At 41.9% G+C, this 26,905-nt stretch overlaps 1 protein-coding gene across 5 annotated transcripts in view; it reads left to right on the forward strand.

The window, feature by feature from the left end:
* Window positions 1–22,794, forward strand: part of CNOT6 (CCR4-NOT transcription complex subunit 6) — a 70,748-nt gene extending 47,954 nt beyond the window's left edge. For 4 of the 5 annotated variants that reach the window (XM_062188581.1, XM_062188582.1, XM_062188584.1 and 1 more), the window contains exons 5-12: window positions 7,401–7,505; window positions 7,588–7,656; window positions 9,118–9,275; window positions 10,283–10,437; window positions 12,424–12,578; window positions 13,423–13,653; window positions 17,256–17,458; window positions 18,727–22,794. In XM_062188581.1, coding sequence (XP_062044565.1) covers window positions 7,401–7,505; window positions 7,588–7,656; window positions 9,118–9,275; window positions 10,283–10,437; window positions 12,424–12,578; window positions 13,423–13,653; window positions 17,256–17,458; window positions 18,727–18,939 — 1,289 coding nt within the window. In that variant the 3' untranslated portion in view covers window positions 18,940–22,794. The remainder of the gene's footprint in view (window positions 1–7,400; window positions 7,506–7,587; window positions 7,657–9,117; window positions 9,276–10,282; window positions 10,438–12,423; window positions 12,579–13,422; window positions 13,654–17,255; window positions 17,459–18,726) is intronic. The other variant, XM_062188585.1, reaches the window with a different exon arrangement.
* Window positions 22,795–26,905: the final 4,111 nt, after the last annotated feature.

The following is a 26,905-nucleotide window of genomic DNA, read 5'->3' on the forward strand; positions in this document are numbered from 1 at the left end:
TTTTCCATGAACTTTTTAAAGTACTCTCAAGGCTGGATTTTGTTTTTAAATCTACTTTGTTAATCTGTCTCTTAATTGGTGTATTTAGATAATTTATATTTACTGTAATTATTAGTAAGATAGGCCTTATGTTGGCTATTTTATTTTGTTTTCTGTTTGTTCATCCTTATTTTTTCTGTTTTCTTTTCCTTGCATTCTTATGGGTTACTAAAAGAGGTGTTTCTAAGATACCCGTTTAGATTTATCTGTAAGGTTTTTGAATGTTACCTATTTGTGCAGCATTTTTAGTAGATGCTCCAGGCATTACATTATTGTCTGTGTAAAACTTACTGTACTGTGCTGGTGTTGTTAATTTCCTTGTTCAAATGGAACGTAGTAATCTTACTTCACTTTACAGTCTTTATTTACCTCCATTTGTAATATAAATCTTTAAAAAATATTTTCTTAGTGTAGATTTAGAATTGAATCAGTCTTATAGAATATTTTTAACTCTCAAACATGATTCTGAAGGAACCTTCCATATGTGTCCATATTTTTTTGGTTATTGTACTGGTTTTTTTCTTCCTTTCGAATATTTCACGATTTTTTTAAAAATTATTTCCTTTCTGTTAGAGAACATCCTTTAGTGGTTCCTTTAGGGCAGGTCTGCTGGCACTAGATTCTCTGAGTTGTTTGTCATTTGAGAATGTTTTTATTCCTCGTTCATTCCTAAAAGATGTTTTCACTGGATGTAAAATTCTGGGTTGATATTTCTTACAACACTTGAAAAATGTTGTGTCACTTTTTTGGCTCCTGTGGTTTGTGATGACAAATCTGTCATTCAAAGTGTTCCTCCTACAGGTAAAGTGTTACTTTTCTCTGGATGCTTTCAAGATATTTTACTTCGGCTGGCGCTGTGGCTTAACAGGCTGATCCTCCGCCTTGTGGCGCCGGCACACCGGGTTCTAGTCCCGGTTGGGGCGCCGGATTCTATCCCGGTTGCCCCTCTTCCAGGCCAGCTCTCCGCTATGGCCCAGGAAGGCAGTGGAGGATGGCCCAAGTGCTTGGGCCCTGCACCCGCATGGGAGACCAGGAGAAGCACCTGGCTCCTGGCTTCGGATCAGCGCGATGAGCCAGCCGCAGCGGCCATTGGAGGGTGAACCAACGGCAAAGGAAGACCTTTCTCTCTGTCTCTCTCTCTCGCTATCCACTCTGCCTGTCAAAAAAAAAAAAAAAAAAAATTTTACTTCGTTTAGCTTTCATAAGTTCAACTATATTGGGTCTTGATATAGATTCTTTTGATTTTGTCCTGTTTGGGGATTTGCTTAGTTTGAATTTATAGATTTACATTTCCTGCTTACTTTTGAGAGTTTTCAGCCATTTTTATTTTCTTTTTAAGATTTGTTTATTTTAAAGTCAGAATTATAGCAAAAAAGGGAGAGACAAGAGAGAGATCTTCCATCTGCTGGTTCACACCCAGATCGCTGCAACAGCTGGGTCTGGGTCAAGCTGAAGCCAGGAACCAGGAGCTTCATCCGGGTCTCCCACGTGGGTGGCATGGGCCAAAGCGCTTGAGCCATCTTCCACTGCTCTTCCCAGGTTATTAGCAGGGAGCTACATCAGAAGTGGAGCAGCCAGGACTTGAACTGGCACCCATATGGGATGCCAGTGTCACAGGCAGCAGCCTTATGCACTATACCACCATGCTGGCCCTGATTATTTTTTTGAATATATTTTCAGGCCAGTGCTCTTTGTCCTCTGCTTCTAAGACTCATGATGACGTGAGTGTCAGGTCTTTTTGTTACAGTCATACAATCCCTGAGACTTTATTTCTTTGGCTTCTTTTTCAGTTTTTGTCATTTCTGTTGTTCTGTTTTCCAGGTCACGGAATCTTTCCTGTGACCTTTTGTTCTGCTGTGGAGCCCCTACACTGGACATTTTTATACATTCTGTCTTTCAGCTCCAGTTTTATTTTTTTAAGATTTATTTATTTATTTGAAAGAGTTAAGAGAGAGGGGGAGAGACAGAGAGAGATCTTCCATCCACTCCCTAGATGACCGCAGTGGCTTTGGGTGAGGCAGGCCAAAGCCAGGAGCCTGGAAATCTATCTCAGTTGCCCACATGGGTAGCAAGGACCCACACACTTGGTCTGTCTTCCACTGCTTTTCACAGGCACATTAGCAGGGAGCTTGGTCAGAAGCAGAGCAGCTGCGGCTCAAACCAGCACTCATGTGAATGTGGCATTATGGGCAGCAGCTTAACCTACTATACCACAGTGGTAGCCCCCCAATATTTTCATTTGAGTCTTCACATGTTTTTTGTTTTTTTTTTTTTTTTTTTTTTTTTTTTTGACAGGCAGAGTGGACAGTGAGAGAGAGAGACAGAGAGAAAGGTCTTCCTTTGCCGTTGCTTCACCCTCTAATGGCCGCCGCGGTAGCGCGCTGCGGCCGGCGCACCGCGCTGATCCGATGGCAGGAGCCAGGTGCTTATCCTGGTCTCCCATGGGGTGCAGAGCCCAGACACTTGGGCCATCCTCCACTGCACTCCCTGGCCACAGCAGAGAGCTGGCCTGGAAGAGGGGCAACCGGGACAGGATCGGTGCCCCGACCGGGACTAGAACCCGGTGTGCCGGCGCCGCAAGGCGGAGGATTAGCCTGTTGAGCCACGGCGCCGGCTTCACATGTTTTTATTGAGTTTCTGAAATTTTACTTTTGTTTTCTGCATTGTCTAGCACTTTTTTCTTCTGTTTATCTCAAGCATGTTTGTAATTTCTTGTTGAAGCATTTATATCATGAGCACTTTGAATTGGTCATGTAATGCTAACGTTTCCATGGTTCGGTGATGGGATCTATTCTTTATCTTAATTCATTTGAATCTTCCCAGTTCTTTTTTTTTTTTTTTTTTTTTTTGGACAGGCAGAGTGGACAGTGAGAGAGACAGAGAGAAAGGTCTTCCTTTGCCGTTGGTTCACCCTCCAGTGGCTGCTGTGGTGGGCGCACCGCGCTGATCCCAAGGCAGGAGCCAGGTGCTTATCCTGGTCTCCCATGGGGTGCAGGGCCCAAGTACTTGGGCCATCCTCCACTGCACTCCCTGGTCACAGCAGAGAGCTGGCCTGGAAGAGGGGCAACCGGGACAGAATCCGGCGCCCCGACCGGGACTAGAACCAGTGTGCCGGCGCTGCTAGGCGGAGAATTAGCCGGTTGAGCCGTGGCGCCGGCCTGAATCTTCCCATTTCTTGATGTGCTGGGTGGTTTTCAATTGAAACTGGGCTTACTCATGTTCTAGCTGGTTTTCTGTCATTGCTCTGGCAGGGAAGTAGCCATACTATCTACTTCCAGGAGAGGTGGAAGTTCTGGTCTGCTTTGCCTCTGTTAATATCCAGGAGTAGAAAGTTCCTTGTTACTGTTGGCTGGAGGTCACAGTTGGGACTCTCCACATGGTTGCCACACAGACTGCCTTGGTGTGGCCTCATTCCTGCCAGGAAGTGCTGAGTGAAGGTCTTGACTGTACTTGACAGCCTCTGACAGCACTCCCTAAAGGGTGGCGGCGGCGGACAGGCTCCTTAGTGCCTGCCTGGGCCCTCTCCAACATTGCCCCCTGGGGGTGTTGACGCGCCTTGCTTCTACTTGAGTGGAAGTCCAGGCTCTGGCATGGGCTGTGTTTTTTTTCTTTGATGTTTAGCTGGAGTAGAGTGATCCTCATCTGAAACTTTGGTCTTTTTGGGTATACCGCTCCTTCTTGGTCCTTTGGCTTTTATTGTTTAGTTGGATTTTTTTTTTTTTGCAGGGCCCAAGGGCTTGGGCCATCCTCCACTGCACTCCCTGGCCACAGCAGAGAGCTGGCTTGGAAGAGGGGCAACCGGGACAGAATCCGGTGCCCCGACCGGGACTAGAACCCGGCGTGCCGGCGCTGCAAGGCGGAGGATTAGCCTAGTGAGCCGTGGTGCCGGCTAGTTGGATTTTTATTCTTGTTTTTTTTTTTTTTTTTTTTGGGGGGGGGGGTCTTCACCCATTCAGACATCGTTGGTATTTCTGTATTACTGACTTATTTTACTTTATTTTTTTAAGGTATATTTATTTACTTGAGAGGCAGAATTACAGACTGAGGGAGAGACAGAGAGGTCTTCTATCTGCCAGAGCTGAGCCAATCCAAATCCAGGAGCTTCTTTTGGGCCTCTCACGTAGGTGCAGGGTCTCAAACACTTGGGCCAAATTTCACTGCCTTTCCAAGTCATTAGCAGAGAGCTGGATTGGAAGTGGGGCAGCCGGGACTCCAACTGGCTCCCAGATGGGATGCCAGTGCTGTAGACAGATGCTTAACCACAGCACTGGCCCCTGTTGACTTCTTTTAGCACCGTGCATGGGATATATGAGGCAAAAAGTAAAACCAGAGAACTTAGCACCATTCCTCAGGGTCTAGGGTCTCTAGCCATTCTGCCTTCTGTTCTCATATCAGAGCCTTGTGTTTTCACACAATGTGCAGTGTTTTTATTCATACTTTGGAGGATTAGTAGTTACCCCATCTGCCCTGAAGCAGCTTATCTTCATATCCCTTTATTCTTACTTATGAGGACTCAGTAGGATGTTTTAATTGCAGAATTTCAGGGGCCAATGCTGTGGTGTAATGGGTAAAGCTGCCTCCTGTAGTGCCAGCATCCCATATGGGCACCAGTTTGAGTCCCAGCTACTCCACTTCTGATCCAGCTCTCTGTTTGTGGCCTGGGAAAGCAGTAGAAGATGACCCAAGTGTTTGGGCCCCTGCACCTGTGTGGGAGAGCAGCTCCTGGCTCCTGCCATTGCAGCCATCTGGGGAGTGAACCAGCAGATGGAGGACCGCTCTGTCTCGCTCTCACTCTCACACTCTCTGCCTCTGTCTCTGTAACTCTGCCTTTCAAATAAATCTTTTTCTAAAAAGGGAATTTCAGAGAGCAAACAGATGTAGGAAGAAATGCACTATTGAGGTTTGGATGCACTTATGAGAAGGGGCATAAAGCTGTTTGGGAATGGTTTTCAGTGTATAAAGACCTTAGAGAGCAGAAGCACAGGGTCATAAGGAGTCATCTCTAATGCCTTTGTCACTGGGAAGTAGGGACAGCAGTGTCTGTGGGGGTTTCTTCAGGGTGTGCTGCTTAGCTAGCTGACAAGCTTTCATTTGACTCCATTCTCTCAAGATGGGCTTTAACAAAGGGTCCTGGTGACTTCCATGTTATGAGCGAGCCTGTCTCACAGGATCGTGACTAACAAGTGTAAGGGCTGTGTAGGACTAAAGAACTGTGCTTATGTGAGGGATTGATGCTCTTGGAACTTGTCTGCAAAGACATACTTGGCATTTAGAGCAGCACAGTTTTTCCTTTCTAATTCTTAGAGTCTAGAATCTTGAAACTGAAAGAGTATGTAAAAATCAAACCAACTTTGCTGATTTTCCCATCCGTGTAATGCAGCTTGGAAGGATGTTTAGCTACTTCACTGAATGGGGCATTTTACCCTCCGTAGCTCTTAAGATTCACCTTCCTTTTCTGTCCTGAGTTGCTATCCCTTGTCCTCATTCTGCCTTTCAGTCTAGTCTTTCATAAGAGAATAGGAAAAAGCTGCTTTTTTCCCCTGGGCTGTGCTTGTTACTATATACCATACTCTTTGATTTTTATTCATTGTATGATTACAGTCTTTTACCACTTTATGTGTCTTCCTTAGTCTGTAAAATTTTTTTTTAAGATTATTCATTTGAAAGGCACAGTTATGGAGGGGGAGGGGGAGAGAGAGAGAGAGAGAGAGAGAGAGAGATTTTCCGTTCGTTGGTTCACTCCCCAAGTGGCTGCAGCTGCCAGAGGTGGGCTGATATGAAGTCAGGAGCCAAGAGCTCATTCCTGATCTCCCATGTAGGTAGCAGGAGCCCCCAGCCCTTGGGCCATCTTCTATTGTTTTCCCAGGTGCATTAGCAAGGAGCTGAGTTGAAAGTGAATTGGCTGGGACTCAAACTGACACCCATATGGGATGCCAGCTCCGCTGGTGGTGGCTTTACCCACTTTACCACAGCACTGGCCCCATTTGATGTTTCTTGAAATGGAGCTGTAACATCCCGAATCACATGCACAGCACTTGTGTGGGGATTTTTCTGTTTGAACATTGCTGCACATGGGGGATCATCCTGAGAATCCTCTCGTCCATACATATAAATAACCGAGTTTGCTTTTATTTTTGGCACTTAGAAAAGAGTTATTGAAGTGACAGATGTTTTGTGACTCTGGGGTTTTTTTCCCCCTTCCTTAATACATTAATTTCTAAACCAGGCCTGCCCTATCTTGTTAATTTATTCAGAAAGGATTTTAAAAAACTAAGGGCCAGACTACAACTGTAGTATTTGTAGCATTCTTGAATTTTGATTCTCTGATTCATTATACTTTCTGTTTTTGTAATCTCTCTTGCCACCCCTTCACCCAGTCTAGTTTCACTTGCTTTTTTTTTTTTAAGATTTTTTTTTTTTCTTTTGAGAGGGAAGGAAAGAGGGAGAGAGATCCTCTATCTGTGGGTTCACTCCCTAGATGGCTGCAATGGCCTGAGCTAGGCCAAAGCCAGGAACTAGTGGCCTCTTCCCAGTCTTCCTCACAGGGGCAGGGGCCCAAACACTTGGGCCATCTTCTGCTTCTCTCCAGCCATCATCAGGGAGCTGTATTAGAAATGGAGCAGCCGGGACACAAACCAGCACCACATGGGATGTCGGCGTTGCAGGCAGTAGCCTTACCTGCCATGCTACAATGCTGGCCTCTTCACTTGCTTTTGATCGTTATACATATCTGTGCTGTTGAAACTGTTGGTGAGGCTCATGGCCACCACTACCAGGGCACTTCTAGATGATAGCTATCTATTAATAGTTTTTAGGTACTTCTGTGGAACATAGCACAAATCATTTTACTCATCATGTCAAAAACTGAAAAATTTCTGTAATGTTATAGATGATCTGGGCCGGCGCCGTGGCTCAACAGGCTAATCCTCCGCCTTGCGGCGCCGGCACGCCGGGTTCTAGTCCCGGTTGGGGCACCGGATTCTGTCCCAGTTGCCCCTCTTCCAGGCCAGCTCTCTGTTGTGGCCAGGGAGTGCAGTGGAGGATGGCCCAAGTGCTTGGGCCCTGCACCCTATGGGAGACCAGGAGAAGCACCTGGCTCCTGGCTTCAGATCAGCGTGGTGCGTCAGCCGCAGTGCGCCGGCCGTGGAGGCCATTGGAGTGTGAACCAATGGCAAAGGAAGACCTTTCTCTCTCTCTCTCTCTCTCTCTCTCACTGTCCACTCTGTCTGTCAAAAATAATTTAAAAAAAAAATTATAAAGAAAAATGTTATAGATGATCTGATAATTGTACATTTTTCAGTTTCGAAATATTTTAGTACTTTGTCTTGGTTTTCATTTTGCCTATTTAAAAATATTTTCAGGAAATCCACTTACGCAGGCTATCTTGAACCTCTATCAAGAACCTGATGGAACAAGAAGGTTACTGAACTATTTGCTTGATAATTTGTCAGGTACTGCAAAAAGAAGTAAGTGGTCATTTATTTAAGCCTTTTTATTAGGAAGACGTGTAAGAATATTGTTTTAATTCTGTGTTTTCTGTTCAACTAGTTTCAGTAGAACAGCCACCTCCAAGATCTTGGATTATGTTACAAGAACCAGACAGAACAAGGCCAACTGGTTGGTAGCTTCATTTTATTTTAAAGATTATTTCTTTATTTATTTGAGATGCAGAGTTTACAGACAAATGGAGAGACAGAAAGGTCTTCCATCCTCTGATTCACTCCAAATAGTCGCAAAAGCTGGAGTTGGGCCGATTAGGAGCCAAGAGCTTCTTCCAGGTCTCCCACGTGGGTGCAGGGGCCCAAATAATTTTGCCATCTTCCACTGCTTTCCCAGGCCGTTAAGAGGGAGCTGGATCAGAAGTGGAGCAGGCAGGACTTAAACCAGTGCCCACCTAGGATGCCAGCACTGCAGGTAGAGGCTTAGCCTGCTATGCCACAGCACTGGCCCCTTGGCTGTATTTTTTAATTTATTTAATTAATGTTCTTGGCAAAATTTAGATTATAGGCAACATTAAAGTAGAATGCTTGAGGCCGGTGTCGTGGCTCAATAGGCTAATCTTCAGCCTGCGGCGCTGGCACACTGGGTTCTAGTCCCGGTTGGGGCGCTGGATTCTGTCCTGGTCGCTCCTCCTCTTCCTGTCCAGCTCTCTGCTATGGCCCAGCAGTGCAGTGGAGGATGGCCCAAGTGCTTGGACACTGCACCCACATGGGAGACAAGGAGAAGCACCTGGCTCCTGGCTTCGGATCAGTGCGATACGCTGGCCGCAGCATGCCTGCCGTGGTGGCCATTGGAGGGTGAACCAACAGCAAAAGGAAGACCTTTCTCTCTGTCTCTCTCTCACTGTCCACTCTGCCTGTCAAAAAAAAAAATTTTGATTTGGTCTGGGAGATAATAATAAAGACTTTATTCTAGACCATCTGCACTCTAAATATAGATATGGGCAGTATGTTATAAAGCAGTACTTTTCAAAATGAGGTAATTTTGTCCCCCAAGGGACTTCTGGCAATATCAGGTGACAGTTTTGGTGGTCACGGCTTGAGGAATCCATTGGCATCTGATGGGTAAAGGCCAGGGAGGCTACCCAACATCCTCTAGTGCACAGCACAGTTTCCCCACACCAAAGGCTTTACCCACTCAGAACGTCAATAGTCCTACTGTTGAAGCCCTGTAGTCTGTAAAGTATTGGTCTGTGATAATTCTCCTTTTTTGTATGAGTTAACATCACATAGTTGCTTTATAGAAGAAAACTAGACATGCCTATTAAGGAAACTTAATAACGTGTCAAGTTTCCACAATGCCTGGAGGAGGGGGTATGGAAATTAGGAATGTGAATCCTAGAGAGTAAAGGATCCAGCATCTTAGTCTTTTTAGCTTCCAAACATTCTGCACCTACTATTTTGGTTTGTTCACCACCTCTCCTCCTTATGTTATCCCCCTTGTCTGGCATACGATAACTGTTCAGAGAACATAAATTAAATAATAAAGTGAAACTTAATATTTACATGAAAGTTTTACTGAAATTACATTTTTGTTTTCTGTCACGTGTGTGAATAAGTAAAGTTATTTTTCCTACAGCCTTGTTTTCTGTCATGTGCTATAATGTTCTTTGTGATAAATATGCGACCCGGCAGTTATACGGCTACTGTCCATCATGGGCACTAAATTGGGACTACAGGAAAAAGGCCATTATTCAAGAAATCTTGAGCTGCAATGCTGATATCATAAGCCTTCAGGTAAGTCGTACATAAGTGTATAAATAGCATAAATTCCTCAGCAGTGATAAAGCAAGGTTCAGGTATACTGGTAGAAGTACATGGACACATTTGAAGTCATAGCTTCAGTGGTTCTTAAAATACTGCCTATTTTCTTATTTTAGTGAACTTTTTTTTTTAAAGATTCTATTGATTTATATAAAAGGCAGAGTTACAGACAGAGAGAGGGAGACACAGAAAGGTCTTCCATCCACTGGTTCATTCCCTCAAATGGCCGTAACAGCCAGAGCTGGAAGCCAGGAGCCTCCAGGTCTTCCATGTGGATACAAGGGCCAAAGTACTTGAGTCATCTTGTACTGCTCTCCCAAGCCATTAGCAGAGAGCTGGATTAGAAGAGCAGCAGTCTCGACACAGACTAGCTGTACCTGCTTTGCTTTGTAGCCCAGCACTGCCAAATAAAGCAAATAGGTTAAGCTGGGTTATAATCATTTGCTCTGACAGCTAAATACTTACCTTCTGTCTCCCTCCAGTGTCCCTATGCACTTTTTTAATTGAATGGCAAAGTCATTAAAATTGTGATATTGCCAAAGTATAATTTTGCCTTGCCATCAGAATAATTAGGGCATAGTGATCAAAGGATCAGACCCAGCACGTGCTATCATTGGGTTTCCATTACTTCTTTCGTAAGGACATGTGAAATCCTGGGCAAGTCGCTTTCTCCTCATGGATCTGAAGTTGTGATGTGTGAAGCTTTGTTCAACTCTGATTCTTAGTTTACATCGTTTCTATATTTGTAGGGATATATGATTGTCCATTCATTACTCCTGAACAGTAGGGAATTGACCCTGGCAACTAGTATCTGTAAAATGACAAGTAGATATTCAAGTTTTGTTTAAATGATACTACATTTTTTAGTTTACAGATCTGTCCTTTGGAGTTACTTCAGGTTCTCAAACTATTCATATAAAGTTAGTACCTAGAACTGATTTTTGTCTTATGTAATAACTTTGCCATTAACCATTTTTCAGGAGGTTGAAACGGAACAGTATTACAGTTTCTTTCTGGTAGAACTGAAAGAACGTGGGTATAATGGATTCTTTAGTCCTAAGTCTCGAGCTAGGACAATGTCAGAACAAGAAAGAAAACATGTCGATGGCTGTGCAATATTCTTCAAGATAGAAAAGTAAGTCATCTTAAAACTTTTTTTATAAAGATTTATTTATTTCTGGGGTGGGGAATCTTTTTTCTTTTTTTATTTATAGTACCATTCATGACCCATTAAAAAATTTTTTTTTTATTAAAGACTTATTTATTTATTTGAAATGCAGACAGACAGAAGTCTTCCATCTGCTGGTTCACTTCCCAAATGGCCACAATGGCCAGAGGTGGACTTGATCTGAAGGCAGGGTCCAGGAGCTTCTTCCGGGTCGCCCATGCGGGTGCAGGGGCCCAAGGACTTGGGCCATTTTCCACTCTTTTCCCAGGCCACAGCAGAGAGCTGGATCCTAAGTGGAACAGCTGGTACTCGAGTCGGCGCCCATATGGGATGCAGGCACTGCAGGAGGTGGCTTTACCTGCTACACCACTGTGCTGGCCCCCTGGGCCATAAAAAATTATCAGAAATTAGCCTGCTGTAGATTTACTGAATTTCAAGTCCCGCCTATGATTGCCTTGGGAGGGTCAGACCAAATGATTTTGTAGGCCAGACATTTCACACCGTTGATTTATTTGAAAGGCAGAGTGAAAGGCACTCCCCAAATGCCTGCAACAGCTGGGACTAGACAAGGTGGAAGCCAGGAGTCTGGAACTCCATTCTGGTCTCCCTCATGAACTGATCATTATCTGCTGCTTTTCCAGGCACATGAGTAGGAAGCTGGATCAGAAGAGGAGAAGCTGGTGCTCAGCTTGGCATTCTGATACGGGTCCTGGCATTGCAAGCAGCAGCTTAACCTGCTGTACCACAATGTCAGCCCCTTTATCTTGTTTTCTAAAAAGAAAAAGTTCTCAAGGGCCATTATTTGATAAATAACAGAAATTCATTACTCAAGAAAACAATGCTATTGACTTAGGGGTGTATTTTTTGCCTTCTTAAAAAAGTTTTATTTATTAGGGCCCTCATTGTAGCATAGTGGGTAAAGCTGCTGTCTACAGTGGCAGCATCTCTTATGAGTGTATTAGTGTCCTTCCTGGCTGCTTCACTTCCATCCAACTCCCTGTCAATGGCCTGGGAAAAATGGCAAAAGATGGCCCAAGTGTTTGGGCCCCTGTCACCCACATGGAAGACCTGACTGAAGCTCCTGGCTTTGGCTTGGCCCAGCCCTGGCCGTTGTGGCCAACTGGGGAGTGAACCAGGAGATGGAAGATCTCTCTGTATCTCCCTGTCTGCAACTGAAGCTTTCAAATAAATAAGTCTGTTTTATTTAAAGATTGACTTGTTTATATATTTGAAGAGTGGAGTGAGAGAGAGAGGGATCTTCCATCTGCTGGTTCACTTCCTAAATGGCTGCAGCAGCTGGGGCTGGGCTAAAGCTAGGAGCCAAGGAATCCCTACATGTCTCCCACATGAGTAGCAGGAACTAAAGTCATTGGACTATCATCCACTGCGTCCCAGGTGCATTAGCGGAGTAGCCCAGACTTAAACTGGTGATCTGATACTGGATGCAAGCTTCCAAAGTGGTAGTTTATACTGCCATACCACCACACTTGCCCTGAGTTTGTTTTTATTTATTAAAAATAACCTTGTTTTGCAGAGATGTTTAAAGTGCTGCTGTTTCTTCAGGTGTTTACTAGGATTTAACTCCAGTTGTTAGTTGAAAACACCATGTAGTTAACATTCCTCTAGGATGGTAGAGGGATTCCTAAACCCATATTTTGGGAAACAATTGTTTAAAAATCACAAAATGGGATATACCAGTATTGAAATCTAAAGATGACTACATTATCTTAAGTTATAAAGATTCTAAAAAGTTATAAAGATATTTCAAGGTGTTATTTGTGTTGGTCACAAAATGAGAAGAGCTTTAAATGGATGTGGGTTAAATGGATGTGAAGGTTTTCCATAATTTGATTTAAGTGCTAATCTGTTAAGGAAGTTTGAGTAACTACATTTCCCACATAGTTTTGGTAATCCCAATTTATGTTTGTGTGTGTATGTTTGTTTTTGTTTTAGATTTACCTTGATTCAGAAACACACTGTTGAATTTAATCAGCTAGCAATGGCAAATTCAGAAGGGTCTGAAGCTATGTTGAACAGAGTCATGACAAAAGATAACATTGGAGTTGCAGTACTACTAGAACTTCGGAAGGAATTGATTGAAATGTCATGTGAGTGACCCTTTCACTTCCTGGAAAATTGACCTCCAAAATTTAGTAGTTTTGACTAGACATCTTCAAAATGAATAGAAAACAGAAATTTTATTTATACATTAATGGTCTTCTTTAACACTTGAAAAAACTCAGTGAGAATTCTTCTTTTTAAAATCATACCTCTGTTGCTCTGCATCAGAGCTTAAGATGAGGAATCATTGCCCAGAAAAGTATTATTTGCTTGCAAGAATTTTTCACATAAAAGAAATACTGATGTAAATGCTGATTTAAATAATTGCTCAGGGATAAGAGCTCCATATACTTCCATAGTTCCTTGGTAGCAGAGAGACCATGTAAGCTGACTCCTGACCTACTCACTGTTTTAGTTTTGGTTAGATGGACCACTTACTTGGTACTAAAAGTACAGTTAGAGTGACCATCATTTGAGATCTGAAACGGTAGTTACTTGAGGAACAGTTTCACTGGGGATATTTAATTTAAAGATAGGAAAGATAAAAGCTTAATGATTATTTTAAATACATTTAAGAGAGAGAGTTTAGATTTACTTTTGTGAAGCTTGATTTAGGACATCTGAGCTAAGGCCAAAAGTTTTAAGCAGACAGAACTGTTTAAAAAACGAGAATTGTTCCAAATAGAATGAGTCCTGTGCTGAAAGTGTCAAGCCAGGGTTTTGGAGTGTTTCTCAAGTTTATGGCGGGTCATATTCATTTGTCAGATGGGAAATGCTTAGGTGCATTTGAGGGTCCTTTTGTGTTCTAAGACTGAGATATCAATTCCTCAGACTCTAAGAAAATATGGGCTGACGGGCAGGTTTTATCTGTTTTCTTTTTATCTAATGTAGCTGGAAAGGCACATCTTGGAACAGAGAAGCAACTCATTCTTGTGGCAAATGCTCATATGCATTGGGATCCAGAGTACTCCGATGTGAAGTTGGTACAAACTATGATGTTCCTCTCTGAAGTGAAGAACATTATTGATAAAGCTTCTCGAAGCTTGAGATCTAATGTACTGGGAGAATTTGGAACTATTCCACTTGTGTTATGTGCAGACCTTAATTCTTTGCCAGACTCTGGTAAGAAAAGAATCCTACTTTATATGAATGCTTTTTTGACTTAAAATGTTTTCATAATGCATTATTGCCGACAATTCCAAGTTCAGTCAAAATGAAAATTTAACTTTTAGTGGCAGCTGTGATTAGGTTTTAAAATGTTGGGTGTGTGGGATGTAGAGACTGTTTTTGAAAATGGGATGGCATTATGGAGACTGAGGAGAAAGGATATTAATCACCATTGATAATTTGAAATAACTTGGTAAAGAACACAGAGTTGTATTTTGTAAATCATACATAATCCAGACTCTGAAAACATTAAGACTGTTTCTTTGTAATTTCAGCATGTGGAAGTATAAGTTTGATGACTTGATTAGAATACACCTTAAGGGGAAATTGAGATTGTTTATATAAATTGTCAGGTGATTTCAACAAAAAAAGAGCAAGAATCTTTATAATCACAAAGTAGAATTAAAAAAAAAAAGAGCCTGATTTTGTACGTTTCCATAGATGGTACAGAGAATATATATCATAGTCCTTGTAATATCAAATTATTCTTTGTTTATTTTAGTATGAATTCCTTGCTTATATTCATTCACACAAGAATACTTTTGCTTGAATTTGCATGCATGCATAAATACACACATTCATGTTTGGAATAAATAGCATATAATTGGCATAGATAAAAGCCATTAAGAAGAAAAAAACTACATTAAAATTTGTTTTCAGGGAAAATACAAGTGCCTGAAATCTGAAATTATATAATATGTCACATCAGATTGAAAGATTGGGGATTATTGCCATTGAAACAATTGAGGATTTATCTCTTGTCTAATTCTCTACCTATGTGTAAGCTATGAAATACCTAAGGGACAAGACAATCTTTTTTTTTTTTTTTTTTTAAGATTTATTTATTTATTTGAAAGAGCCACACAGAGAGAAGAGAGGCAGAGAGAGAGAGAGAGAGGTCTTCCATCCGACGGCTCACTCCCCAATTGGCCGCAATGGCCAGAGCTGCGCCGATCTGAAGCCAGGAGCCAGGAGCTTCTTCTGGGTCTCCCATGCGGATGCAGGGGCCCAAAGTCTTGGGCCATCTTCTACTGCTTTTCCAGGCCAAAACAGAGAGCTGAATCTAATAGGAGTAGCCAGATCTCGAACCGGTGCCCCTATGGGATGCCTGCGCTTCAGGCCAGGGTGTTAACCCACTGAGCCACATGCTGGCCCCATGGGACACCTAAGACCCGTTTGAAAATAGTTTTTGTTTTTTGACAGGCAGACTGAGACAGAGAGAAAGGTCTTCCATTTCCGTTGGTTCACCCCCTCAAATGGCTTCTGTGGCTAGCGTGCTGCGCCAGTCCGAAACCAGGAGCCAGGTGCTTCTTCCTGGTTTCCCATGCAAATGCAGGGCCCAAGCACTTGGGCCATCCTCCACTGCATTCCCGTGCCACAGCAGAGAGCTGGACTGGAGGAGGAGCAATGGGGACAGAATCCAGCGCCCCAACCAGGACTAGAACCCGGGGTGCCGGTGCCGCAGGTGGAGGATTAGCCAAGTGAGCTGCGGCACCGGCCAGAAAATATAGTGTCTTTATAGCAACCATGAGAAAGATATTTGATTTTTGCTGACTAATTTATTAAAATTAAAATATTTTCATATGGGGCAGACATTTGGCCTGATGGTTAAATAAGGCTTAGAACTCAATAAATAAAGACCCACATCCCATGTTGGAGTGCCTGTTTCATCCAGGCACTAGCTTCCTGTTAGTATGTACCCTAGGAGATAGCAGATGATGCTCAGGCATCTGGGTCCATGCTACCCCATGGGAAGCCTGGATGGCTCCTGGCTTTGGCCTGGTCCAGCCCCAGCTGTTGGCGGTCTGTGAACATTTGGGAAAATGAACCAGTAGAGCTGGCACCACGACTCACTAGGCTAATCCTCCGCCTTGCGGCGCTGGCACACCGGTTCTAGTCCCAGTCGGGACGCCGGATTCTGTCCCGGTTGCCCCTCTTTCAGGCCAGTTCTCTGCTATGGCCCGGGAGTGCAGTGGAGGATGGCCCAAGTCTTTGGGCCCTGCACCCCATGGGAGACCAGGAGAAGCACCTGGCTCCTGCCATCGGATCAGCGCAGCGCGCCGGCCGCAGTGCGCCAACCGCGGCGGCCATTGGAGGGTGAACCAATGGCAAAGGAAGACCTTTCTGTCTGTCTCTCTCACTGTCCACTCTGCCTGTCAAAAAAAAAAAAAAGAAAAAAAAAAAGTGAACCAGTAGATAGGAGATACCTCTCTTTCTCACTCTTCTGCTCAAAATACAATGAAAATTTAAACGGTAAAGCTGCCGCCTGCTGCACCAGCATCCCATATGGGCACTGGTTCAAGTCTAATGAGCCTGGGAAAGCAGTAGAAGATGGTCCAATGGCTTGGGCCTCTGCACCCATGTATGTGGAAGACCCAGAAGAAGCTCCTGGCTTTGGACTGGCCTTGCTCTGGCTATTGCAGCCATTTGGGGAATGAATCAGTGGATGATGTGTCTCTCCCTCCCTCTCTATAACTCTTTCTTTCAAGTAAATAAATAAATAAATTTTAAAGCCTATTTTATGCACATAACATCAGACCCTGTTTTTATTTTTTAAACCTTTTATTTGAAAGGCAAAGAAATTGAGACACACAGAGGTATTTTATTGGCTGGTTTACCCTTAAATGTCAGTAACAGCTAGGGCTGGGCCAGGCTGAAGCCAAGAACCTGGAACTCATTCTATGATTCCCATGTGGGTTTAAGAGACCCAAGTACTTCAGCCATTCCTGCTGCCTTCCAGAGTGCACATTAGCGGGAAGCTGGAATTGGAAGTGGAACCAGAACTCAAACCCAGGCACTCTTAAATGGGGTGCAGGCATCTCAAGTGGTGGCTGAATTGCTGAGCCAAATGCCCATCCCTAACTGCATTCTCTTCCAGAGTGCTAGCGTTGAGCCGTACATCAAGTAAATAATTTAGTGTAAATAGAGACCTGTGTACTAAGATGACAGTTGTGATGATAACTTTTAATTCGTTTAAAGTGAAAACAACCTGAATTTTCGAAAATAAAGAACTAGTTTAGCAGGCACTGGACCTTATTATGTAGCCATTAAAGAAAATAATAGGAAGATGTACCTGCTCATGTGATACAGTTTTAAATGAAAAAAGAAAAATATATAGAATATTCAGTGTACTAAAACGAGTTTAGACAGAGTCTGGCAAAGTTTTTAAAAGAAATCTTGTAGGGGCCAGCCCTGTGGTATGGTAGGTTAAGGGCACCGGCATCTCACATGGGCGCTGGTTCGTGTCCAGCTGCTGCTCTTCTGATACAGAGATGGCCCAAGTGCTTGTGCCCCTGAACCCACATGGGAGACCCAGAAGAAGCTCCTGGCTCCTGGCTTCAGCCTGGCCCAGCTCCAGCCATTGTGGCCGTATGGATATAAGACCTCTTTCTCTGTCTTTCCCTCTGTCTATAACACTGCCTCTCAATAAATCTAAAGAAAAAGAGAAACATTATAGAAAGTGGGAATATTTATGCTATTGCATGATCTTTTAAATTGCATCTTGTGCCCTGTATATTGTACTTGATAATGAAAAAGTACATTTCTTTTTATTTTAGGTGTTGTAGAATATTTGAGCACTGGTGGAGTAGAAACAAATCATAAAGACTTTAAGGAACTGAGATACAATGAAAGTCTTACAAACTTCAGCTGTAATGGGAAGAACGGAACAACCAATGGAAGGATCACTCACGGTTTCAAGTTAAAGAGTGCCTATGAGAGTGGCCTGATGCCTTACACCAATTACACATTTGATTTCAAGGTGAGTCCTGAGATTGGTAAGCTTATAAAACCTCAGCTTACCAGCAAGCCCTTTAACTTCTGTATGTCGTTAAAATGGGGGTATGGGAGTGAGCATTTAGCCTAGCAGTTACGATGCTGTGTCCCACATAAGAGCAACTGGGTTCTAGTCCAAGCTCCTAACCTTGGTCCTGCTAATGCAAACCCTTGAAAGCAGTGGTGATGGCTCAGGTAGTTGATTTCTTGCTACTCATGTGGGATACCTGGATTGAATTCCTTGCTTTGGCACTGGCTAGTATAAGCATTTGGGAAGTGAACCAATAAAATAGGAGTAAACAGGGCTCTGTCTCTGCCTCTCAAAAAATAAAAACAGTGGATATATGTTCAGACTAGAATTAAACAATCTTAAATTTGTCGGCAACAATATTCTTCTGTTAGTCTTCTGTAGAATACCTTACTAGCAGTTGGATATGCTGTACGGTGTTATCTAATTCGTTTGGGGTGAGGTGTTCCTTCTATTATATTTTAATTTAACCAAAACTGTACTCCTTTGAAAGATAGCATATGGTTTCTCTAGCTATTCGGAGATTTTTATTGTTTTAATATTTAATTTACTTCAAAAAGAGAGGGAAAGAGACATACAAGAGAGAGAAAACCCTTGGTTTACTTTCCAAATGCCTGTAACAGTGGGCCTGGGCTCTCCTCTCCCCCTCTCTGTCCCTCTTTCCCTCTCTCTCTTTTAGCTCTTTCAAATATATAAATCTTAAAAAAAATTCAGATGGGAAGAAGAATGCTTTTTTGTTGCATTTGACCTTTGAAGGGATCATTCCATTTGTATAGTACTAGTAAGTTTCTTTTTTCTTTCTTTTCTTTTTATTAACCCAACCTAACATAATGGTAAGGCTATGTCTTTGAAAGCATTCAGGCTGGTGCCGTGGCTTAACAGGCTAATCCTCCGCCTTGTGGCGCTGGCACACCGGGTTCTAGTCCCGGTTGGGGCGCCAGATTCTATCCCGGTTGCCCCTCTTTCAGGCCAGCTCTCTGCTATGGCCCGGGAAGGCAGTGGAGGATGGCCCAAGTGCTTGGGCCCTGCACCCGCATGGGAGACCAGGAGAAGCACCTGGCTCCTGGCTTCGGATCAGCGAGATGCGGCAAAAAGGAAGACCTTTCTCTCTGTCTCTCTCACTATCCACTCTGCCTGTCAAAAAAAAAAAAAAAAAAAAAAAAAGAAAGCATTCAGTATTTTGGTATTAATCATATGTGGGGCTTTGTCTTTTTCTTGTTTTTCAGGGTATAATTGACTACATCTTCTATTCTAAACCTCAGCTGAACACATTAGGCATCCTGGGACCTTTGGACCACCATTGGTTAGCTGAGAATAATATCAGCGGCTGCCCACACCCTCTCATCCCCTCTGACCACTTCTCACTTTTTGCACAACTGGAGCTCTTACTGCCTTTCCTGCCCCAAGTTAATGGCATTCACCTTCCTGGCAGGAGGTAGTCAAGTACCTTCAGAGGACAACCTCAGTTTTACTTGTAAACTCGTGAAAATCTGATGATGGGGGAGTGAGGTATGGCCACTAGGGATTGTTTTGGTTTTTTTCTTAATGATGATTTGAAATTTCTGATTACTTGGTAAGGATTTAGTATGAAAGCCAGGTGCTAGCAACAGACAAATTCTGAGCCCAATATGCTTTATATACTGCTAGACAGGGATTGGTGTGTTTGCACCTATCTTTAATTTGTTACAAGTAATTTTCCTGTTTCTTCTATCCAGTATATTTTCATGCCTTGAAATAGGAAAATGTTTGAACAGCATATTCTCTTTGCACAGAAATCTGTAGCACTACTTTTTTGAGGCCAGTAGTAACATCCAGAGACCATTCTTCCATACTTTTACTCCCTCCTTTTTCAGACTTGTTTGTAAAATATAGAATTGAATTTAGCCTTTATGATTGTATATGATCCATGAAGACCTGATTTATGAAATTTTTGTACTAAAATCAGATTTGAAAATGATTGTATTGTAACCTAAGGCTAAATTTTTTTTACCTGTTTCATGTGTTATTATAAAGGCCAGCTTGTAAAAGAAGTTGCAACAGACTTTCTCTGCTAATGATTTGCACTGTTAGGGTTTTGTTAGCCCTTTTATTACTACTTTATTTTTAAGTTGAGAACATTGCTCTTTAAATCCAAATCTTGAACCAGATGCAACTTATTCATGAATTGCTGAATTTTTATGAAAGCAATCTACCAGGACAGATAAGCTGAACAGTGTGTGATCTGTAGACATTTGTGGACTGAATGTAATGGTCGATATATGTACATTCTGATATTTTTAAATCTTTAACTTTTTTAAGTTAAACAATTATAGCTGCTTGGGTACAGCTTCTTAGCTCCTTTTTGAGACACTTCCTGTTCTATCTCCACTGTGCCTGCCTAAATTTATTCTCACCAAGCACTGCCTGTGCATGCAGAGAAATTCTGTGCATCTTCTTTTCTATTTTTTAAATACTATTTAACATTTGTGAGAATTTTATGGAAATGCTTTTGTATGAGCTGTGGCTTTTTTCCCATTGTGAAGCATTGAACACCATGTTTCGGAACATGTTCATAGGATGGGTCCCTGGGTCTTGTCTTTGCTCACCAGACCCGAGCACTGCTTCTTGGTGTCATTGCACAGTGCTGTTTGTCACCCAGAATACTACTATCATGTGAATTCTTTTTGTTACCCATGTATTCGTTAGTCTTTGTGTTTTTTTAATCATTCCTTTTTTTAAGAAAAGTAATTTTCCATTTATGAAGCAGTATAAATTAGATGCATTTTTAAAGCAGGTCCCTAAGACAATTCTTCAGATCAATTTTGAACTAAGTCATTTTAATATGTCAACCAAGGTAAAACTTGTATTGCACCGTGAATTTCACCTTTAGTGCTGTAGATTAGAGATTATAGCCAGCTTTAACGTTGCAAAGTTAACTTTTATACGTTCTGTTCTCATTTGTTCATTCTTCACTCGAAAATCAAATGAATTTAGAGGGATCCTGGTCTAACTGCTTTTGTTTCAACTGCAGGCAGGGGAGCAAAAGGACACTATGTGAGCATTAAGGAAAAAAATGTTGAATGTTATTAGCAATTTTTATACAGAGAATGAGTCATTTTGGATAATGACTTAAAATTTTATGAAAAATGTTTAGCACTCAAATGTGCTTATTCTGTTTTTAAGAGAAAATAAAATTACATGTTGTTTAAATAAATGATTCTTTTTTTTTTTTTTTCTTTGAAAAAATTCTTCAGAAGGTTTTGATCTTGAATCTTTGTCTTGGACCTGATTTTTCCTTTGAGGGTTGTGTTTTGTTTTTTTTTTTTTTTTTTTTTTTTTTTTTTTTTTTTAAGATTTTGTTGTGATCGTTTTTTAAATTTTTGCTTTTTAAGTTATGCTGATATCAGACACATCCAGTTTATAATCAGTACATTGAAAACCTTGGTATTAGTGATGTAGAACCAGTGCATAACTTTTTACGGGGTTTTTTGGTTTTGTTTTTTGTTTTGTAAAGTGTGAATAAAAGATGTGTTTACTTATTGTTTTCCTAAACACTGTGTTGGTAACATGCATCATGACAATGTCCAGGGAGGGTGAGCCAGAGCTGGTCGGAATGACCAAGGAAGCCACTCCTGTGAGCTGCACTGTGCAGCCCCAGGTCCAGAGAGCTTCGCTGAGGAGGGAGGAGCACTTACTCATCTTGTACTTGTTCATGGAAGGTGTGTTTCTTCATAGATGCTGGAACGAGAGTGCACTTGTTAGATGCTAAAAGGTTTGAGCTTTACACAAGATGTTTTCATCTGTATTTGTTATTGTCTACAATATATTTGAATTTGGGGACAGCATATTAAGGCATGTTGTGTCCCGAAAACACTTTTTCTTTCTTTCTTTCTTTCTTTTTTTTTTTTTTTTGTCTCTTCCAAGTATACTGCATTCTGTGGATCACTTTGAACAGCTTTTCCACCTTACTTGGATAGTGATAAATTGAACCAAGAGTGTAGATTACAACTGTAATCTTCAAAAGAAAGACTTACAGGTCTCAGAGGGATAAATGGTCACACCAAAATAGACTGATGCTTTGTTAAGTAAGGTTTTCTGTTTTAAGTATTTTCTGTGTCCTGAATAATTTTCAATGATCCACACTCCTGAAAATGCAATAAAAGCTAGTGTTTTTACAGCATAGTTTTTTTTTTTTTTTTTCAAAAGTTCTGTAACAAATATATTTAATGTGTTGCCATAATGTAATCTCAGTGTTCTTGCTGGATAAATCCTTTTTAGGAATCTTTTACAGAAAATTTGGGGTATGTTTTTTAAAGATCAGAAATCTGGAGACGCACAATTCCTTGTCGTACTCTCTTGAACATTTTACCGTATTGGTAATTATTTATGCTTTGAGAATTTAAATAATGTTCATCAAAATTAATTTATGGCATAATTTAAACTAAAGTTATAGAAATAAATTGATTGCAACTTTAATAGTCCAAGAAGATAGACAATGAACATTTCCAAGCAATGTATTTCCGTTTTTATTATTTGATTTAGTGACAACCAGGAAAATTTATTATGAGTTAGCACTTTGAAAGCTGAGGACATCATTCATTTGAATGGAATGCACTTCTAAATGTTGAAATTAAAAGTTCAGAGCTCTTCTCATAAGATTCAGGTTTTTAGTAATAATGCTCAAATTTTGTAGAGTTCCACTTTTTTTAATTAACTATTTAAACTTACAAAGTTATTTTCCATAGTAAGTTTTAAGGTTATGGGTCATGTTGTATATGGACAAAAGCCAAGTTAGCCAAAACAATTAGAGCAGTTCTTTTAATGAACCAATCAAGAACATTCAGTACAAAAGTTGCAAATAATTCAAACACCTTTTAGCAGGTGTTTCTCCCCCATTCATAAGCAGTGTTTTAAGATGTTTACTTTTCTCCTTTTCAGTTACATAAATTTAATATCTACTCTGTTGAAGTAGTGTCTAAAATAGAGTTTCTAGTGCTTACTCACATTACATTATATTGTGTAATGCACTGGACTAACTCTTGTTTACCATTCATGCAACAAAACCCAGCACGTTATCTGCACTAAGCTCAAAGAATGTCACATTGCCTAGGCAGCTCTTTGGGAGGGGGATGGGAAACTGAATATATACCATGTGGACTGGTGGTAACAAGGGCTTTTACTGTTCTTTTTGGTTTGGAACTTTCTTGGTCAAATTGTAACTAGCTAGTATTATATTTATATACAGGGTCTCTTTCTTTACCTGATGTATTTTCCTATTCATAGCCAACCAATAAATTCAGTATCTGTTTCAAATATTTTAAAAGTGTAATTTGTATAGCTGTAGTACTGAAGTTTGAGAACAATAATGTTGGACAGCAGACCACCTATTTAAAATTCTCAGTCATCTGGGACAGGGTTATAACTCACCCTTTCGAAGGGAAGAGTGGATGGGGACAGGGCCATGGTATGGGGAAATTGTGTAAACTTATGTATCTCCTTATTGGTTGTGTTATTCTGTATAACACTCATATATCTTTGCCAAAGTTCACTTTTATATTTAGACGACTGATGGTCCTTTTACATTTAGAATTTTTGTTGTTGTTGTTACCATAATACCTCATAATATAAGAAATGGGCTCGTGTGTCTTCCTGTCTTTTGGAAGAAGGTTGACATATTTTAAATAAATGCTTTTAAATACAGTAGCAAACATTGTGTTGGGGTTATACAATTTGTTAAGTATTTTACATGTTACCTGTGTATTTTTTTTGCATAAACTTTTAAAATATATGGCTTCCCAAGTCTTCAGATGTTGGCTTACAATTGAGAAGGAAACTTCAAGTCTGTTTGCTTTGTAGAAACTACTTCTTTAACAAATTAATGTGATTTTTTTTTGTAGAGCTGGAGAAAAGTCATTTAAAACCAGAAAACAATTTAGATAAAGTGAAATTGTGCTGAGATGTTCAGCTTTTTTTTTTTTCCCCCCAAGATTTTATTTATTTATTTAAAAGAGTGAAAGAGAGATCTTCCATCTGTTGGCTCATTCCCCAGATGGCTACAGCAGCCAGCACTGAGCCAGGCCAAAGCCAGGAGCCATGAACTTCATCTCAGTTTCACACAAGGGCTCAAACAACTTGGGCCATCTTCTCCTTTTCCAAGGCCATTAGCAGAGAGCTGGGAGATGTTTTAAAGTAGGCTGCTCTACCCAGTCCGTCATAATCTCACCTATAAACAAGCTTCCTCTAGGTTTCCCACGTGGGTGCAGGGGCCCAAGGACTTAGGCCATCCTCCCTGCTTCCCCAGGTACATTTGCAGGGAGATGGATCAGAAGTGGAGCATCAGACCCGAACTAGCACCCACAATGGGATGCCAGCATCACAGGCGGTGGTCCTACTCTTCAGCTCTGGCCCCTAAAAGATTTTAATGTAACAGGTTTTGCGTAAGAAGAATCTTCTAGCAGGGTCATTTTGGGCTAAAATTTTAGAATTTGAGAATTAAATAGATTGTTCCCCAAATAAGTGCCCAACTAATCTATGGCTGGGAACTGAAGAAACTGCCAGGATGTTTAACATTTGGAATCAAATGAAGTGATGTCCATTTTCTCATTTTCCTTGAACTACAAATTTCAAATTAGTCTAATCTCCTTTAAAAGGTAGTAAGTTATATTGGATTTTTGTCATGAGAAACTGCTTCAGCAAGAGCTGTAAGGGCTCTTACACCAAATACTTTCCAGCCTCATTCAGAAAGTGACCCTTAATGTGTGCAGAGTCCCCTCAAGTCAGTGAAGGACAGCTTAGCCAGCTTCTGAATAGACCCCGTGAATAGAAGGACTAAGTGGTTGGCTCATTTTGGTGAATCACAGGTGTTCACCCAGTTTTCTAGGTCACATACTGATTGATTCTCATCACTGAGACACTTGGAATCACCAGGTGCTGTATTTAGTTCGATAATAGATTGACAGGGACAGTCCCTGACTTCAGGTTGCTTGCTGACCACTATAATCCAGTGCCGTACAGGCTAAAGATACTGGCATTGCAGCACAGCAGGTTAAGCTGCTGCTTACAACTCCAGCATCGAGCATCCAGGTCACATCTGCTCTGTTTCCTGTCCGGCTTCCTGCTAAGGAATGCCCTTGGGAAGGCAGAGGAAAATGGCGCAAGTACTTGTCTGCTACCCATATGGATGGAGCCCCTGGTTTGGCCCGGATCTGGCTTTTAGGATCATTTGGAGAGTGAAGGTGGAAGATCCCTCTCTCCTTTCCTTACGCCTTGGTCACTCTGCATTTCAAATGTATAAATATATTTTTAAAGGTAAACCAAGTGTGGCAGGAACAAATAAGCCTACTTGGGTCTATAAATTATTACAAGGTGACCTTTGACCTTATTTGCTATTTAGTGCTATCTTTAAACCTTTATGATATATGTGTGGCTATTGAGCGGGATGAGATCAGAAAATAAACTGGATCCCAGGGTACCTGTGGAGTGGTTGGAACACACCACCTTCTGAACCCAAACCATGTGGTAAAGTTTGAACATCTTGGCAGGAATTGTGAAGAGAGCATCACACAGTTTTTTTGTTTGTTTTATTTTTGATAGGCAAAGTTAGAAAGATCTTCCTTCTGTTGGTTCACACACACACACACACACACACACACACACCCAATGGCTGCTACAGCTGGCGCGCTGTGCCGATCCGAAGCCAGAAGCCACGTGCTTCTCCTGGTCTCCCATGCGGGTGCAGGGCCCAAGCACTTGGGCCATCCTCCACTGCACTCCCGGGCCAGAGCAGAGAGCTGGACTGGAAGAGGAGCAACTGGGACAGAATCCGGGGTGCCAGCGCCGCAGGCGGAAGATTAGCCAAGTGAGCCACATGGTGGCCCGTCGCAGTTTTAAATGGGGGCGGGGGGTGGTGTGCCAGATTTCTGCTTGGAAAAGTCACAGAGCCATGGGCAGCGCGGAGAGGGGGTAAGGAGAGGGAGACTTGCAGGTCAGATGAGTCAGCAACTTCAGTGGATGGGGCTGATGAGCTGAGAAGGGGTTATAGTGCAGTGAGATGAAAAAATGAATTTCATTGTAACAGATGCCTAACCAAAATCATGATAATTTCTAAAGTCTGGATGCACAGAGCATGGGTTACTAAAGCTGTGTAAGTTAAAATTGCTAATTAAGATATTTAATTGTCATACTAGTTTTTCTAGGGTGGGCATTTGACGCAGCAGCTTAAGTTACTGCTTGTGATGCCCACACACCGTGTCTGAGCTGGTTGGAGTCCCAGTTGCTATGCTTCTCTCCAGCTTCCTGCTATCGCACCTCTTGGGGAGGCAGCTTATAGTGTCCAAGTGCCTGTGTCCCTCCGGTCCGTGTGGGAGACCTGGCTGGAGTTCTGGACTCTTGGCCTTAGCTTAGCCCAGTCCTGGCCATGAGCATTTTGGGAGTGAGCCAGTAGTTGAAAGATCTTTGTGTGCCTTTCAGATAAAATGAAGAATAAAAATTCATAATTAACTTCCCTAGTTTAAAAGATGTGGACAAGTTCCTGAATGTAAATGTGCAAGTTGAGTGGAAATGCAAACCTAGCGCCACCTGTGGGAGCAGTAAACCACAGAAGGTATGCCACAGGCTTTGGGATGAATATAGCTGCCATTTGCTGCACCAGAACAAAAGAAAACCCTGTTTGTCAAATGTATACTGAATTAATGCTTCCTTCCCAGGGTAAAAATAAATTAGTCACCTGAAGTCATAAATGTCCACCAGGAAGTTTTTAGATGATGCATAACAGAATTGTAACTGGTTTTCAGTTTAGCCAACAGTGTCCTTTGCTGATGGTCAAAGTTTCCTTGTCTGGCTCCATTTCTTTAGAACATAGGCAGCTTGGGTACCTGCCTCCTATTCTGGACTCCAGTGGTGTTGCAGGTTCACCTCTCATCTTCCCCGCTCCACATTTCTGGAGAGTTTCTCCCAAGAGCTTTGGTTCTTTGTGGGAATAGAATCCAGAGACCACAATCCAGAAAGACACCTCTTGCTACTTAGTGGGCCAGTTTCTAGTTCGGCTTAGTGGACAAAGATAAGAGTTTTTTTTTTCCTCAAAGAAGAGTACGTCAGGCATTTGCAATTACACTTCCAATTCTAATCTAATTGACAAAATGCTGTGATATTTTTTCATAACCTTAATCATCGTACGTCAGCATTTCCTGACTTTGCCAGAAATCTTGTTTCAGCGACACTGAGTTAGCGTCAGCCCTCCTGCCCGAGTTACCGCAGAGAATGGCTTCAGCACAGCATCACCACACACAAGAAAGATGTCAGACTCTGCTGTTCTTGTCCTTGAGGGTAGACCTGTTCCCACCCCAGGATGTGGAGTTAAATTTCCATATTTTCCTGCTACGTTGAATTATTCCTCTCTGGCAGTTATGTCACCACCAGAAACAAAGC

This window comes from Lepus europaeus, chromosome 4 (genome assembly GCF_033115175.1).
Source record: "Lepus europaeus isolate LE1 chromosome 4, mLepTim1.pri, whole genome shotgun sequence".
Lineage (NCBI taxonomy): Eukaryota > Metazoa > Chordata > Mammalia > Lagomorpha > Leporidae > Lepus > Lepus europaeus.